The 17,279-nt window shown below is 42.8% G+C and overlaps 2 protein-coding genes across 2 annotated transcripts; both read left to right on the top strand.

Moving 5' to 3' along the window:
- The first annotated feature begins 2,280 nt into the window (after window positions 1-2,280).
- Window positions 2,281-8,367, top strand: dusp22b (dual specificity phosphatase 22b). The gene is made up of 5 exons (XM_080011202.1): window positions 2,281-2,417; window positions 3,061-3,110; window positions 4,535-4,609; window positions 7,186-7,357; window positions 7,805-8,367. Exons 2-5 carry the CDS (start codon window positions 3,064-3,066, stop codon window positions 7,937-7,939), a joined length of 429 nt encoding a protein of 142 aa, XP_079867328.1. The 5' UTR covers window positions 2,281-2,417; window positions 3,061-3,063; the 3' UTR covers window positions 7,940-8,367.
- A 1,436-nt stretch (window positions 8,368-9,803) lies between these two features.
- irf4a (interferon regulatory factor 4a) lies at window positions 9,804-16,676 on the top strand (the record flags this gene model as incomplete). Its single annotated transcript, XM_080010385.1, has 5 exons — window positions 9,804-9,998; window positions 11,141-11,360; window positions 14,641-15,060; window positions 16,210-16,322; window positions 16,557-16,676. 5 exons carry the CDS (start codon window positions 9,804-9,806, stop codon window positions 16,674-16,676), a joined length of 1,068 nt encoding a protein of 355 aa, XP_079866511.1.
- Between the last annotated feature and the right edge of the window lie 603 nt (window positions 16,677-17,279).

Genomic DNA, 17,279 nt, shown 5'->3' with positions numbered 1-17,279 from the left:
AAAAAAAAAAAATAAGAATAATAATAATAATAATATATATATATATATATATATATGCCAAGTTTTACATATATATATGTCGTGTTATTTGTTTAGGTTGCCGTCTCCTACTACTGTTGAATAGTGTTTTATACCTGTTATGCACAAAAACAACAATCACTATAGTTCTTATTTTATTCGTCTTTATCGCCGAAACGTTTAAACATTATCAATACATTATCGCTATCATTATGAATGTCAACGAAATAAAATGAACATACTTTAGGGTAGAGTATTTGACGTGTTACTGATGCCATTTGCCAACACGCCGTTTGCCAACGTCTCGGAAACCAGCGGATTCCGATTCCGATTCCCCCCAAAGAGCCGCAATTCCCACCACTACGGGACAATTTTGCGAAGACAAACAGCTGAACGGTTGCATTTCGAAGAAAACCACCCGGTGCTCGCTGACACGGTGGGGCTCCCGCTCGCACAGCGCGGGCCTCCCAATCGACTTTGCGACGCGGGCGATGGCAACAGCCAATGAGGGCGCGGCGCGGAGTGCCGTAAAGGGCGCGCTTCCAATTAAACCCACGTCCGTCCGCCGCTGCGGCGCCACCGTTTCGCCATTTTTGCGCGAGAAGTGTATTTTGTCGTTCCAACTACGCGAGCCTTTCCCATAGAGACACAAGATAAAACTACGTAGATTTTTTTTTTAATTTTTTTTTGTGAAGAGTGCAATGAATCTGAACGTGTTCTATATAAGCCCACACCGCACCAGTGGCTAGAGCTGCTGTTGGATTTGCTTATTGACCAAGACCCGTTTTAAATACGAAGAACAAACATGCTGTGAATGTGTGTGTTTATGTGTGTGTGTGCGGGGGACGGGGGGTGTTCAGGTTAATTGGTGGGTTCTTATAATGTGCATAAGATCATCTGACCGGAGGCGAGGTGTCCAGGATAGTGTGGAAGGAGGAGGAGAGTCGTTTTGCACGCAGGCTTCTCTCTCTCTCTCTCTCTCTCTGTCTCTCTCTCTCTCTGTCTCTCTCTCTCTCTCTCTCTCTCTCTCTCTCTCTCTCTCTCTCTCTCTCTCTCTCTCTCTCTCTCTCTCTCTCTCTCTCTCTCTCTCTCTCTCTCTCTCTCTCTCTCTCTCTCTCTCTCTCTCTCTCTCTCTCTCTCTCTCTCTCTCTCTCTCTCTCTCTCTCTCTCAACGCGCGCGTCTCTATGGACTACAAATCCCCGTCAGGGCTACGCGCCCATATCCGAACTACATTTCCCGGCATTCCCAGCTCGGCTCGGCTGTCTGCTCGCTGGTGGCTGCGCTGGAATCAGAACGAATCCAACGTTTCTCTGCACCGAGGCTGGGAAACAAAAACACCTGAAGCGATTGGATCTGATCTTTTTTTTAATTTTCCCGACAGGCTGACTACTCGCTGTAGCCGATCCGCCTCCAGGTTTTTTTTTTTTTTGAAACATCGCACAACATGGGTAATGGTATCAATAAGGTAAGTTTTGTTTGTTGCGCGGTGTGAAGACTTGCAGAAGCGCGCTCTGTCTGTGAGTGTGAAAGTGACCCGACCATTAACACATTCTCAGTGGATCTGTAGTACAACATAATATATTGTCGTATCATACACATTGTAGAGCAGCCGAGCAGTCATAGGAAATGTATTGATTTATGTACATGTACAAAGTTTTTGACCGGAAATATTGAAAAAAAAAATGCATGTACTAATACAATATACTATGGGAAATACAATTTCCCTATTACAGTAGTATCCTATGGCTGCTCCTCTTAAAGATCGTCACAATGTCATCGTTGTCTTTATGGCCGTCTTATAACCCTAACTCTCCAACACACACAAACACACACGCACACACACACACACGCACGCACAACTTTCAGAGTTATTGGCGTGTCCTGCAAGTAAGATGTTTCCACTATCCTCTGCTTTCCTGTTATGTCACTGTGTGTTGTCAGCTGTTGTGTGGAGCCACCTTCCATCTCTCTCTCTCTCTCTCTCACACTCTGTCTATCTGTCTGTCTGTCTCTCTCTCTCTATCTCTCTCTCTCTCTCTCTCTCTCTCTCTCTCTCTCTCTCTCCTCTCTCTCTCTCTCTATATATATATATATATATATTTACACACTGTAGTCTCTCACTGTACCAACAAGGATGCCTGTCCATTTTGAGTCAGTGTGTATTCCCTATTATAGGTCTTGCTTGCCAGATTTGTATTTGGGAAATTCCAAAGGTAGCTCAATGTTTATTATTATTACTTTTTTAATACATTTCTTGTGAAGCCTCATCGATTGAAGTCCTTATTGTTGTTTCTTTTTTTTAAATTGCATTTTAGATGCGACAGACAGGGAGCAGCTGGCACGGAACAACATCACCCACATCCTGTCGATACATGACACTGCAGCTCCAATCCTGCAGGTGAGAAGGTACCGACACCTCATTCCAATGCCAAACAGGCCCAATCGACATGAAAAGGGGGTGAAAAAAAGTGTTTTATTGTGCACCTCGGGGCCGTGCAGCAGTAATGGTGTGACTCCCTCTCAGACCAGTCTGTCAGGTAATTCAGGGAAAGCCGCCGCGTGTGTTTGACTAAGGCCCAACCAGCCGCTTCTTCTTCCTCAAATCAAACAGCGCGAGCTGGTTTTATCAAAACAGTCGGTCTGCTCGGTGGCAGCGCATGAGATGGAGCGCGCTCATCATAATAAAACCTTTTTTTTTTTTTTGGAGCCGTAGGCGGAAAGCTCTGGCATCAGTCAGCGTGGACATGTTTCTGTGTTTTTTTGTCTATTGATTTTGGTGTAAAGTTTTGGTCAGTAGCTGCATAGTAAAATATGATAATGTGATCATGTGTAATCCCCAATCCCCAGTACGATTTTAAGTGTTTGGTAGCCCATAGTATATGAGTCTATTCCTCTCAGTAATAACACAGTGGAAACCATAACCCTGGGGACTTACAATGGAGTTATTCCATAATTATTCATGTAATTATCATGTAATACACACGTAATGCGCTCTCTTTTGTAAAACTGCCAACGGATAACTAGTCTACTCTGTCCCCCAGGAGATGACCTATCTGTGCATTTCAGCAGCCGACCTGCCCACTCAAAACCTGTAAGTGCCCAAACAGAGCACACACACACACACGCATGCATGCGCACACACACACACACACACACACACACACACACACACACACACACACACACACACACACACACACACACACACACACACACACACACACACAAACAAATATGCTCACAAACCCGTAGAGCAGAACAGAAGAGTGAAAAACACAAGACTGGAGAGCACCTCATCGTTTTCAGACTGAGCCGCGTGGGCGTCGAAACGTGAAAGTGATGTGCTTTCACGAGCGCGCCACCTCTCATATCTCATCTCTCCAACCCGCTTCGATCTGCTTTTCCTTTTTTTCTCATATTCTTATTCATTTTAGGATTTTCGTGGAAGCCCTCAAACAAATTTGTATTTCAATGGGATTTTGTCATGCACTGTATAGATAACTTTGCTCTAAACAATCCTGCTCGGTAATCACCATCGAGGGAAATTGGCAAACTGCTCCCTCCAGTCAATTTTGTCCAATATACAGGATAAACACACCTGTGCGCGCACACACACACACACACACACACACACACACACACACACACACACACACACACACACTGCTGGACTGGTATCAAAGTGAGGTCAGAGTAAATACACCTCGTAAATGAGCACCCACGTTTCTGGTGCACGACTGAACCAAAACATACTCAATTCGGGGAACGGTCCTCACAAGTGTTGTAAAACACACACATACACGCACACAAATTCTGAGTTGCAAATTCATAAATGGGGAGGGATGTTTTTGGGCAGGAGTCATGTCTCACATCTCAGTATACACTTCTATGCTTTTTATTAGTGTCTTCCCACTTTTTTTGGCTACACACACAGACATGGGCATATATACACACACCAACAAGCATGCATGTGTGTATGCATTTGTGTGTAAAACCTGTGTGTGGATTATGAAACTTCGTCTGCTGACGGTGGAGATGGGAATACCCCGATCCTAGTTCCACTAGGATGAGGAATGGATAGGAACAAACACACACACACACACACACACACACACACACACACACACACACTTCAGTCTTATGTATACACAATGGGTTCTCTCTCTCTCACACACACACACACATACACACACACACACACACACAAACACACACACACACACACGCACACACACACACACAAGCACACACACCCACAGAGAAACACACACACTTCAGTCTTAGGTATTCATGTGCATTGTGGGTCTTCTCAATGTCACACACACACACACACACACACACACACACACACACACACAAACACACACGCACACACACACACACACACACACACACACACACACTCAGTTACAATGTTCCATTGTAACTGAGAATTTGACTTTTCTCACAATGTGTTTCTCACACGTGGCCGCCAGCGGTGATGCTATTATCCCAAAAATGTCTGTCCTTCCCCAGAACTCAGCACTTTAAGCAGAGCATCGCGTTCATGCACGAGTCCCGGATGAAGGGCGAGGGCGTCCTGGTGCACTGGTGAGCCATTCATTTAACACCAGACATAACGTATGTACACAGTAGGGGTGCAACGGTACACAGTATGTTATCGAACCGTTCGGTACGCCCCCTACAGTTCAACACCCACACGTGAACCGCGGTATTACCATATCACGGTAGAAGTCCACCGGACCACTGGTGCAGCGTACAGGTGCCGCGCGGCGTGCTGTAAGGGCTGCTTCCTATTGAATCCACTGTTGGAGCTCCACCGGCCACGTCAGTCATGCAGGCAGCCATTTTTCTATTTTTGCGCCAGAGGTCTATTTATTTTTTTTCGACTGCGCCTGGCTACGCAGCCTTTTCAATGGAAACAAGAAAACATCCGATGCTTTCAAACGGCTTTTTTGTAGGAATGAAGGGAGCAGAGTCTCGCTGGGTGATGGAGCCCTTCTTTGTTTTTGTCAAGTTTTACGGTTTTATGTTGCCTTGTTGGTTTAAGTTGCCGTCTCCTGCCGCCAGCGAATGTTTACCCCCTACATGTAAGAGAGAGCCGATGCCCCTCCCTCGCCGGGAGGTGCCCTGGATGAAAAGGAGCGCACCCACTGTCGCAAAGCGAAGGCACACACACGCACACTGTTCTGACTTCACTCTTCTGCACAAAAATAACTAACTATAGTAATGGCTTTATTTTTTTTTTATTGTGAAATGTTTGTAAAATATTAAATCAATAAATAATTACTGGAAATTCATATTTGAATTATCCACTAACCTGGACACCTCCCCTCCAACTTATGTAAATTATCACAACCCACCAATGAACTTTAACCACCCCCACCCTTCACCCCACTGTCGTACACACAGAGTGTTACACTAGTTACTTATGACAGACTACTATAAAAAATGTTTTTTCTTAAATATAAAGATACGGAAACCTTACGGTTACCGTGGCCCCAAAACCATGACACATAGTGAACCGTGAGCCCACTGTACCGTTGCATCCCTGGTATATAGTATGTATATAAAAGCCGGTACTGTACCTCATGGTGATAACATCATCACGGTGATAACATGGCGTGTCACCCGTGATCAAAAAGACACCAATATACCAAAAGTGTGTTCAGCTGAGTGCACAGAAGTGAAGCCATGTGTGACCCTGCCGAACAGAGGGGATTTAGAGATAAGCTGCAGACTATTCTGGAACTTCCCAAAACGCATCTCAGCAAGCCTCATCTAACATGCACGCTGCGTCAGCCCAGGAGGTGGAAAGGCCTCGAAAGTTGTGTCTCATGCAGAGGAGGGTCCTGTCACAAGAGGAGCAGAAGACGGGGATGTTTTTAACAAGATGAAAAAGACAAGGGAGAGTTTTGTCCCTATTCACCTGATGCCGGTGCCTTGTACGTTGCTTTTTAACACACTGGATGGCCTGGTGGCACAACAGCAAATTCCCCAAATTCGTATGGAGATCGAAGACATTTTTTTATTTGGCGTCGACCTATCAAAGCATCCATAGTTTGGAGCTTAAACTCGTGTCAGCTTCTCTAGTTATATAATCCAGAGGTGGGTAGTGCACTGCTGTTGCTAATACTATTGGAGGATGGGGCCGTTTAAAAGGAGGAAGGAGAAAGAGACTACATGATCGATGATAAATATCAACCTGATAGAGGAGAGAAATGACTGAAGTACAAATAAAACCTATTTGTAAAACATAACAACAAAAGAGTGACAAATGTAAGTGTACATTTCAGACGCGAGCAATATATTTGGGTAAAAGTGTAAGGGATTCCTCTTATTTTTTCAAAAGCTGCTCAGACTATTAGAACTTTCATTATTATTATTATTATTAGATCTTCTTTACCCCCACTGATACTGTGCATGGATACATATTATGAAACGATTCATTACATTTATTTTTTTATTGTTTAAAGCAGACTTTACGCCAACTCTGACAAACGACAACAACCCGCTGGAAGCCCATTCATATCTATGGAAGAGTCGGATTCTGCACGTCAAACGCTCCGACCCTCTGATTTGCGACATTTCTGTATCTGATCGAGGATCCGAGATGCGTTCGGGGTTGAATTTTTCAACTCTTGCGACAAAGTTCGGATTCAATACCACGACCGAAGTCACTTTACTTTGTTGGAACCAGCATTTAAACTTACTAAATAAGTTATGTATATAAAGTAATTACGTCATTAACGTCAACATTGACTGTCACCATATTGATTATCGATAAGTCCCTCCTAATATTAATGAATTGTGTATATTTCTTTCTATGTTATTTGCACTTTGCAAACACTATATAAAGGTGCCAAACTCATGGAAAATGGTAAACATATTTTGTGACGCAAAATTCAGACACATTCACTACCGACGACGGCCACTGGGGCAGTTGGGCTCCGACAGTCGGATCAGTTTTCTGATTCAGTGTAAAACCCAGGTTTATATTCTTCTTTCTATTGGGCCCTTCGTGTTTTCCTTGCATGTCCAACTGTTATTATTGTTTGTGTTATTGTTCCTCTATTTTCTGACCTGAACTGGGTGTATTTAAAAGATGGCTGAAGTAAGTTACTGATGAATGTAAGTAGTTACCTCCGCTCCTTTCCCCGGTGCAGCCTGGCGGGCGTGTCCCGCAGCGTCACGCTAGTGGTGGCCTACATCATGACGGTGACGGGACTGGGCTGGCAGGAGGCGCTGGTCGCCGTCAAGGCTGCCCGGCCCAGTGCCTCCCCCAACCTGGGCTTCCAGAGGCAACTGCAGGAGTTCGAGACCACCCAGGCCCACCAGGTTAGATTGGGACGCAGGAAAAGTTTATTTGGGGTATTTATTTAACACAAGAATGAATAGTTTAACTCTTCTATTCAATGTTCTGGTCACTAAAACGGTAGTTTTATGTTAAATTAAGTAAATTCGCAAATTTGTACAATATGTATACAGTATGTACTCGTGTACCCAACAGCATGAGTTCATATTACAGTGCGAAGACACCCAAGAAATACATAAAATTGTGTTAATATATACAATAATATTATATGGAATATTATATAAAAACAAAACTACCATAATAAATATGAATATAGTATATTATATATATATATATATTTTTTTTTTTTGTTATTATTTATTAATATATATATTATATATTAAAAATAAATATATAATTGTATTAATATTGTATATAATTGTATATAATATTATATATTACATAAAATGTTATATTCATATACATTGCAGTTCAGAGACTGGCTGCGTGATCAGTACAAAGACAATCCTTTCAACGACAAGGCCGAAATTGAAGCGCTGCTCTCCAAGGCCTCCAGCAACAACCCGAGTGGCGGGGATACCTGCAAGGTCATATCACCCACATAGAGGTCACCTCCAAATCCCCCACAGACCCCTCTGTGGACCTGATTGAAAAGATCTGTACGATTTGACTTTTGGACCGGATCTTCTTTGATGATGCCGATGATGATGATGGTGATGATGATGATGATGATGATGATGACAACGACGATGATGACGATGATGATGATGATGATGATGATGATGATGGAAATAGATTGTAATGGAAATGGACTCGGAACACCAGGGGCGATTCATCTGCTGAGTTGTGGTGCCATTATTCCACAAGTTATGAATGTGCCGTGATTGTTTTTTTTTTGGTTTGTTTTTGTTTTAGCACGACGTCTGTGTGCGCAATATTCAAAAGAGTAAAAGTCGCTGTTTTAACTAAGTGGTGGGTCTGTGTGACTTTCGGACCGATGACAAACACCCTCTGCCTCTGTATACACCTCGGTTTCCTGCTTCTCTTCCTGTTTCTACTGTACAACACAGGTTTTTCCTGACGGCATCACAAGCGGCGGCTTATTTACTAAATTCCTTTTGGGGCTTGAGGACATTACTTTAGCATTCTGTCTTATTTATTTTGTTCCAAAGGCTTTGCAGTGCATGAGTAAATCCCGTTGAAGTAAGGGGTGTGGCATACGGTATTGATAGGCCACTGGAGGGCAGACGTACTGACCGTAAGATTACACTGAATTAAAAATGAATCACGTTTTTATTTTTTATTGAACAAAATGGCACAAACAAACCTAGAAGATAGAACAGCGAACAGTCAGGGTTACATTTGGAACAATAAAAAAAAAAAACATAGGAATGCGATAACCATATCCTTACAGCAACATAGTAGAATCAAACAACATACTTAAACATGTAAAAAGAAACAAAAGTGTAAAAGATAAACATTTATTAAGAAATATATAAATATATACATTAGGGGAAAGGCAAGGCATTCACCGATGTTGGCTTTTCTCATTATGAACAGCGAATTCCCTTCCGTTTTAAAATTGGGGAAGTAAGTGGAATTTGAAATTGTTTTGCTTACGAAGTTCATGAAGAATTAGCCATAAAAATAAAGAAATTGGCAACATATTCTGTGGATTAATCCAAATGGTGACATCATTACACAAACATTATGTGCAATATTCAAGTTTATTCCACATTCAACACTCCAAAGAGCAGAGGTACTCCTCTTCAGAGGCCAAGAGGGCCACAGAGGGCCACAATTTATTATAAAAATAACATTTAAATGTAACTACATTTTTATGTGTACAGTTGTATTGACTGCATTGCTGCTGTTTTATACGCTGCACGGTCTTGCTATTTTCATTTTTACAAAAATAAATATTCTTAATGTGAGTAAAAAAATAGAAAAAAAGAGTTCTGTGGTTAAATACCTTTCTTCAAACTTCTGAATCCCAATGCATTGTGGAATATGAAAAAAAAACAAAAAACAATAAACACAATTATAAAAAATAAAAAAAAGCTGTTGAGGGTAAATAAAGTTTGTCTTGCTATTGTTTGTAATGCATTGCGATTGATCATTGACTATGTTTTTATTTTTATTTTTCAGGCATACTATCGTAGTAGAAAGTTCATACCCTGCCCCGGGTTATAATGGGTGTCGGGAGGGATTCCCCACCTTGAGGGTGTGATGCGCAACCGTCACTGAAAGATGAGAGACTTCTCCACCTCCAAGCTCCTCCTCTGAGGGTTTGGTACCGTGTCAGAAGAATATAAACATGAACAACAAGTCCCGGTGAGACAGACAGACAGACAGACAGTCCCTCAGTCCACCTCGCACCAACAAAGGTAAGGAGAGGGGTCGGGTGCCATCGCTGAACGCAGTAGATGACTGAAAACACAGCACTCACCCGCAGCTTTTCCCGCAGACATGGAGCTGGAAGGGAGCAGGCTGGCCGTCGGATGCGGCAACGGGAAGCTCAGGCAGTGGCTGATCGATCAGATCGATAGTCGGATTTACTCCGGCCTGGTTTGGGAAAACGAGCAGAAAAGCGTTTTCAGGATTCCCTGGAAACACGCGGGCAAACAGGACTACAACAGAGACGAGGATGCTGCACTTTTCAAGGTTGTGGTTATAATAATAATACTAATAATACTAATAATAATTCTAATACTTCTAATAGTAATAACAGTAATAATAATAAAAAAAATAATAATAATAACAATAATAATAATAATAATAATATATTGGTAATAATAATAGTAATACTGATAATACAGTTATATAGTTATATAGTAATAATACCACTACTAATAATAGCAGTACTAATGTAATAACAGTAATAATGCCAATATAATAATAATAGTAGTAGTAATAACAATAATAATATGATAGTAATAATAATAATAATACTGACATAATAGTGCAAAAATATATAATCATAGTAATAATAATAATAATAATTATATTATATTATTATTATTATTATTATGATTATTATTATGATTATTATTATTATTATTGATAATAATAATAATAATAATAGCAATAATAATAATAATAATAATAATACTATTACGAATACTACTATTACTACTACTACTACTACTACTGCTACTACTACTACTACTACTACTACTACTAATAATAATAATAATAATAATAATAATAATAATAAAGTACTGCTTGTGTTTATTTTTTTCAGATATACCGCACTCCAACTTCTCAAATACTTTTTGTTATATTAATTATTTAAATAATTGTTTTTCATGATTTAAATACATTTTATGCTACGGTATTTGTCACAAGACAAAACATAGTCAAAACAAAAAAACGTAAATGGTAATCCATGAGATTATTTTGTAAAAAAAATAAAATCTCATTTGATATTAATCCCATAATTTTTTTAGCTGTAAATTTATAAGAAACAGCCATTCAGTGTATTTGCGTTGTATACACTCTTCTATATGCCGTTTCCATTGTTGGTGGCTAAAGCAACGTAGCTAGTTGTGGTCAGCAAGCTGTCAATACAAAAAAAGAACAGCACCCTCACCTGAGCAAGAAATAAAACAAATAAATCAATCGATCACAAGATGGGATAGTTTGGAGAAAAGAAAGGGACAGTTAAACGGAATAAGGGTAACTAAGTGTAGTGTTATCCACCCAATACAGACGATATTATGGATTTTCACTTTAATGATATTGCAAGTAAGGGCTCACAAATAGGTCTTCTCCTAGTAATCCATTTGCGTTGATTATTGCTCCAGGCCTGGGCGCTGTTCAAGGGTAAATTCAAGGAAGGTGTGGACAAGCCGGACCCCCCGACGTGGAAAACCAGACTGCGATGTGCCCTCAACAAGAGCAACGACTTTGACGAGCTGGTGGAGAGAAGCCAGCTGGACATCTCTGAGCCCTACAAAGTCTACAGAATCATCCCTGAGGGAGCTAAGAAAGGCAAGCTTTTTAAGTTTAAAAACCTCCTGGTTGGCCAGCGAGGAGGAAGATAAAAGAAAAGAAAATACAGTTTCTGTTTTTTTATTCTGATTATGAATATAGCTATTATGAAAAATAGCTATACACACACATCAGTGTGGGTATAGCAAGAAGTTTGCCTGCCTTGTTGGGCCCTACAATGTTTATGTCTAGGGACGTACATCATACATGCACAGTGTAGTCAGTCAGCGTAGCTGGTTGTTCTGCGGCAGGAAGTGCCACAAAGGAAGCCAACACGTCGACCAAAAAGGCTGGAGAGCTTTTTTTAGAGGGCTCCAGTTACCAAGTGCAGAGTGCACATCACACCAATGCTCGAACTCAGGCCTCCAGCCCTCCACGTTGTCTCTCGGCTGGTGTAACAGTTTTGTCACACCCGCAAATAGTGCTTCCAATTTGGCAATGAAAATCATTCTGCAGACCTTTCAAAAAGTTTGAAGATTGGCCTATACCTCACGTGTCAAATCACCCTGTCGCAGGGTAAAAATAGACAGACCGCCCTTGTTTGCATCACTTCTTCATACTTCAAACCTGTTAAAATGTCTTTTACAGCTGCTAATGAAACGCTGACAAGTAGCAGAATATTGCAGATCATTTGAGCTGCAATCAACAATTGTTTTTATGACAAATCCACAATTATTTGAGACCAGATAATATAAGACAATAGACAATATCTTTATTTCAAAAACACTCAATCGTATTTTAATCGATTAATCGATTGTGCTAATTCCCCTGCCACAGGTCGACCAAGTAGACCAAGACATACTATTTTATCGAAGAGAGTGGCAAGATGTAACAACCTGGGAGCAGATGGAACATTGTCATGACAAAGGCTCCCCTTCCCTGTGTGTGTTGGGATGGGTGATTTAACCTGTGCTCATCGATTGCTCTGATGAGAAACAGATGCACGGCCACCCCTGATGTTGGGCTTAATTCACTTGGCCAAGCCAACCCAAGAGAGGTGTGGCTGCTTAAATCACACCACCCCCACACCCCATTGATTAATCAGGGCAGATTTTATTGAGAATGTTTACTCAAATTTACTAAAGTGTATTCATATTTATTTAGATTGTATCACACCCCCAAAAGGCTTAACATTTCTATCAACATAAGACAATTAAAGAATACAACCATGGGAAGGCACCCCAAAGGCAAATCTCTTCGCAAAAGGTGCTATTAACTTATAATAGAAACCTCTAAAGGGAAATGGAAACGTCTTTCTAGATCCTCCTTAATAGGGCAGTAAAATCAGGTTAACATCTCGGCATAGACATAGTGAGGCGGCGATAGAATGTCTTAAGAGGTCAGCGGTGATGGCCAAGACAACGCCAAGATAGGTCAATGGACTTTCTCAACCATTGTTATACCATCGCGACCACAGAGAGCATGTGGCGCCACAAGGGACCAGGGACCTCATGGACTAGTGTTTGCAATTCCACACCACACGCGTGTCAAATGTCTCTGGGTGTGGGAGCGGTTATCACAGCCAGCCACTAGCATCAAGTTCCAACGCTTTTCCATACCCGCTGTTGTCAGCTAAAGGCCCTCTCCGGCCAACTATATGTCCTGCAGGGTTTTGAATCACAGTGAATAGGGTAAGAGTTAGGATAAAATGGGTTTTGGACAGTGGAATCAATGCATTGCTGCAGGTGGTGTCGTAGAAAATACATTGAAACGCTGTCTTGCCTCTGCACTGTGCATTACAGGGGTCAGGCTGGATAGTTTAGAGGACACACGGCCGCACGGGAATGCCATGGGATATATTCCTTCCTATTCGTTCGTGCAAAACCAGGTCAGAGGATCAGTTTTCCGGAACACTTTCATTGTCGACCTTCAAAGCCTTTTATTAATAAGTAGCAAAATGATTGAAAACCATTGAGACGCCATTGTCCCTCTGCTGCCCTCCCAGGTGTCCAGCTACATGTTGTCTCAGGACCGAAAGGACTGGATGGACCAGCAGCCACTCGGACTCCCTTCCCTTCACCATGGACGCCATGCGGAGCAGCAGTTTGTCCAGGGACACGACCCCTCACCCCTCAGCCGACCCCACTGGACCACGCCTCACCCTGAGAATGGTAAAGCGAAGCAGAGACACCTGGGCAGATTTTTAAGACGATTCACTCATAGTTTTGTGCTGAACTGCTGAACTGTAGAAAAAGTTGATCATTCATTCTCCATATAAATGTCAAATATAATGTACAATTTTTTGTAGTAGAAAATATGAGACAAGGGAAATCAAGTTTTTGAATTTATCACCATATAGTGCTTCGAATAGCGCAAAAAATAATGCAAATAAGTACCTTTTTCAAACGGAACGTTTTAAAAACATGTTCTAGAACCTAGGAAACAATTACCGATCCACTGAACTTGGTTCTTAAGTTTCTATTACTTCAGTTGACAGAAACACAAAAAAAAACACTCACTTTTTCTCACATTCTGACTCATAAAGACACACATGATTTCCGCTAGCAAATTTCCACTAATTTAATAATACCCTCCGACAAACTGCCATGTTGATTTCGGATTTGCTTGTGGAAAGAAAGTGATGACAGGACCTGAACCTGCGTCACGGTCCCTACACATTGTTATTGTCAATTATCCAGATAATTCTTTATTGCTTATTTTTGCACAGACGATTAAATGAATCATGAAATGATACGAGGACAACAAATCTCTCTTGTTCCATGTACATGTACAGTAGGTTTCCAGGTGAGCGGCTCCTTCTACTCCTGCTCTACAGAGTCCCAAGCTGCAGCGTTCACAGTGGACCACAGCGGAGCCACATCAGGTCCACCACACACACTGATTTTTAATAAGGCTTATTATATTTTGTATTTAGATAGATAGATACAGTAGATAGATTGATAGATAGACAGACAGACAGGCAGACAGACCGATCGATCGATAGATAGATAGATAGATGACATTGGAAATGGATTAAACCTCAAAATGAACAGTAAACAGTAAACAAGAACAATTGCCAAAAATATACAATAAAAAAAACAAAACAATAAACCTTGCCTGTATCAACGCTTCACACTCTGTCAACAACAGGAATTTTGAGTTATAGATTGGAAACTACGAACGGAAATCTATTTTATATATATAGCATGTACTTCCCTACTGGGATTGTTGATTTTAAATCTAAAATCAACATTTTTGAAATTAAGGAAAGGGTCTTGATTATCTAAGACTTGTGTTGTAGGGGATTATTTACTTCAATTTATTGCTCTTTAACATACTTCTAAAAGATCATATATATGCATTTTCTCTCCAGACTTCAGCCTGCACGTCTCCCTGTTCTACAGGGAATCCCTGGTGAAGGAGGTCACCACCACCAGCCCCAAAGGATGCCGGATCACCTCCTGCTCCCCTTCCTCTCCTCCCTCCTCCTCCTCCTCCTCCTCCTCCTCCACCTCCCCCTCCCCCAGCCCGGAGGAGAGGCTGTGCGCCGGGGCGGAGGTCATCTTATTCCCCTTCCCGTACCCGGAGTCCCAGCGGCGGGGCGCCGAGAAGCTGCCCGACGTGCTGGAGCGCGGCGTCCTGCTGTGGATGGCGCCCGACGGCCTGTACGCCACCCGGCTGTGCCAGGGCCGGGTGTACTGGGAGGGGCCGCTGGCGCCGCACCAGGACAGACCCAACAAGCTGGAGAAGGATCAGACCTGCAAGCTCTTCGACACCCAGCAGTTCCTCTCCGGTAGGTCGCCGGCGCACAAAATGTCCACCTCAACCAATCGTCCAGTCGTTTGGTTGCCGAAACAATTTCCGGCTTCAGTTGCGATACATTGCTTGAGGCGTTGCGGCATTTCTGATTTGGAGTCGGTACAAAACCGTTGATTTACCCGCGCACGATAAATTGAGCTCACTGGCACCTTGGTTCTGCTGTACAACCGTGAAAACCTTTTGCTGCATCAAACCAAGTTGGACCGAATCAGTACAAAAATAAACTGTAGGATGTAGGAGCTGTTATTTATGTCGAGGATTGTAATAATGAATCAGTTATAATGTTTCGTCAGAGGGGTGGAGGGCGTCCGATAGCAGGCTAAATTAGGGTATGGGCGTCGGAGACAAATGTCAAATATGTGAGGTAGTTAAGGAAAGGGGGTGAATTTGCATGCCTATTTGACTCCTAGACGCACGTTATGTAGATTGTTGTGCCCAGACAATGGTTCTCAACGTGAGGTCTGAGGACCCTAAAGGGGTCCTTCAAGAAGTTCAAGGGGGTCCCCAGCGAAATGATCGTTTCGCTGTGGTCTCCATCAATCACGGGACGGGGGTTTGGACTAAAACATATATTAGCAATAAAGGTCTTCTCAGAGACGAAGTCTTATCCAACGGTGTCCGTGGGCCTAATGAGTGTCGAATCGAGGGTCCTTGACGGAAAAACAAAAGCTGAGTTGGCGTGAATCGCTGTTCCAAGGAGCCCCCTGAACGAGACTCAGAATGGGGGACAATGGTGGAAAAACGGTATCGGTGTCGTCCCTATTTTCTAATCACGATCAGGAGAGACATGACTCAGTGGGGTCTTCAGAAGCCTCCGCTGGGTAAGTCCCTCTCGCCTGCCACGATCCCCGCAGACTTGCCTGGTGCACTCCCACACCGCTGTTTGTGCTTTGCGCCTCACAGCAGTCGTTTCCATTGCGCAATAGGTTTTCTTTGTTGTTTTTTTTTTTTTTTTTAGCTTTTTAATCTTACCCCTCTGGGTGTTAAGCGACCCCCAGTCAACTTTCTCCCCCGTCGCCTGAAGATGCCGAGATGCATTTGATTATGCTGTCCGTCGGAATGCCGGGCCGCTTATTCATTCGCTCTGCCTGTGGTCCTCTCGTTTGTCTTATTTCCTCCCCAGAGCTGCAAGAGTTTGCTCATTACGGCTGCCGCCTGCCGAGGCACGAGGTGGTGCTGTGTTTCGGTGACGAGTACCCCAACCCGCAGCGGCAGAGGAAGATGATCACAGCGCAGGTACCCGATCGTGGCGACGAAGTCTTATCAGCCATAACTGTTTCCCCTTAAACGGCCGTAGAAAATGTTCTGCGAATAAGTAATAACACAGTGATAAATATAAGTAAGTAATAAGATAGTGATAAGGTCTTCAGCAGGGGTATGGTAAAAATATACAGCGCAGTAAGACGGTGATGACGTCGTTCTTCAGCCGACCTAGACCTGCTTCCAACGTGGAGAACGTTTGATTTTCAGGTGGAGCCCGTGTTCGCCAAAAAGCTGCTGTGCCACTACAAGGGCTACGATCCGATTCAGCAGGACGCCGGTATGGCGCTCCACTTCCCCAACCAAAGATCTCTGCAGCACATCCAATAATGACCCCCACCCCCCCCCCCCTCTCTCTCTCTCATCCTCTCGCTCATTCTCTCTATCCATATACCCATGGACCAAAGCATAGGAATCCGAATGTAGAATAACAAGCTTTGAATTGATCATGTGCTCGCTGCCGCCAAATTATTTTCCATGCCAGACGTTGATTGTGCTGTTGAGCGGCAGTGAACCTGTTTTTGAGCTCGAAAGGCTGTTTGAAGTACTCTGTGAACACCGGTTCGTCCTCAGTCCCGCTGTTAAGAGATCCGGACGATGCAGCGCCATGTTTTACCCCACGTATGCACACGCAGTGCTACTTTTGCGTGCAATGTCCAGCAAAATGGTTCTATTTTTTAACCCCTCAATAAAAACTGTGAAAACACCATCCCATATTCTGATGTCTCCTCATCTCCTTTCTAAACCTGTTGTGTATAGGAGGAATACGATACACCAAATGGTACATACGTGTGGTTAAATTACCCACCCGATGTAGCTGATGGCGTCGATCTTTCTCCACCCCCAGAGATAGAGGCGTCTCATTCTCCCCGTGGGCATTAGGGGGAAAACGTAAGCTCCTTGGTAGAATCCCGCAGATACACGTTGGCGGGC

The sequence above is a fragment of the Zeus faber genome, assembly GCF_960531495.2.
Source record: "Zeus faber genome assembly, chromosome: 12".
Classification (NCBI taxonomy): domain Eukaryota; kingdom Metazoa; phylum Chordata; class Actinopteri; order Zeiformes; family Zeidae; genus Zeus; species Zeus faber.
This window is presented reverse-complemented; position numbering and strand designations above follow the sequence as displayed.

Excerpts from the sequence above, each read along its gene's own strand:
- dusp22b (XM_080011202.1), top strand. The coding sequence starts at position 3,064 with ATGACCTATCTGTGCATTTCAGCAGCCGACCTGCCCACTCAAAACCT. Across the intron at positions 3,111-4,534 it reads GACCTGCCCACTCAAAACCT|AACTCAGCACTTTAAGCAGA; the intron begins GTAAGTGCCCAA and ends GTCCTTCCCCAG. Across the intron at positions 7,358-7,804 it reads AGACCACCCAGGCCCACCAG|TTCAGAGACTGGCTGCGTGA; the intron begins GTTAGATTGGGA and ends TATACATTGCAG.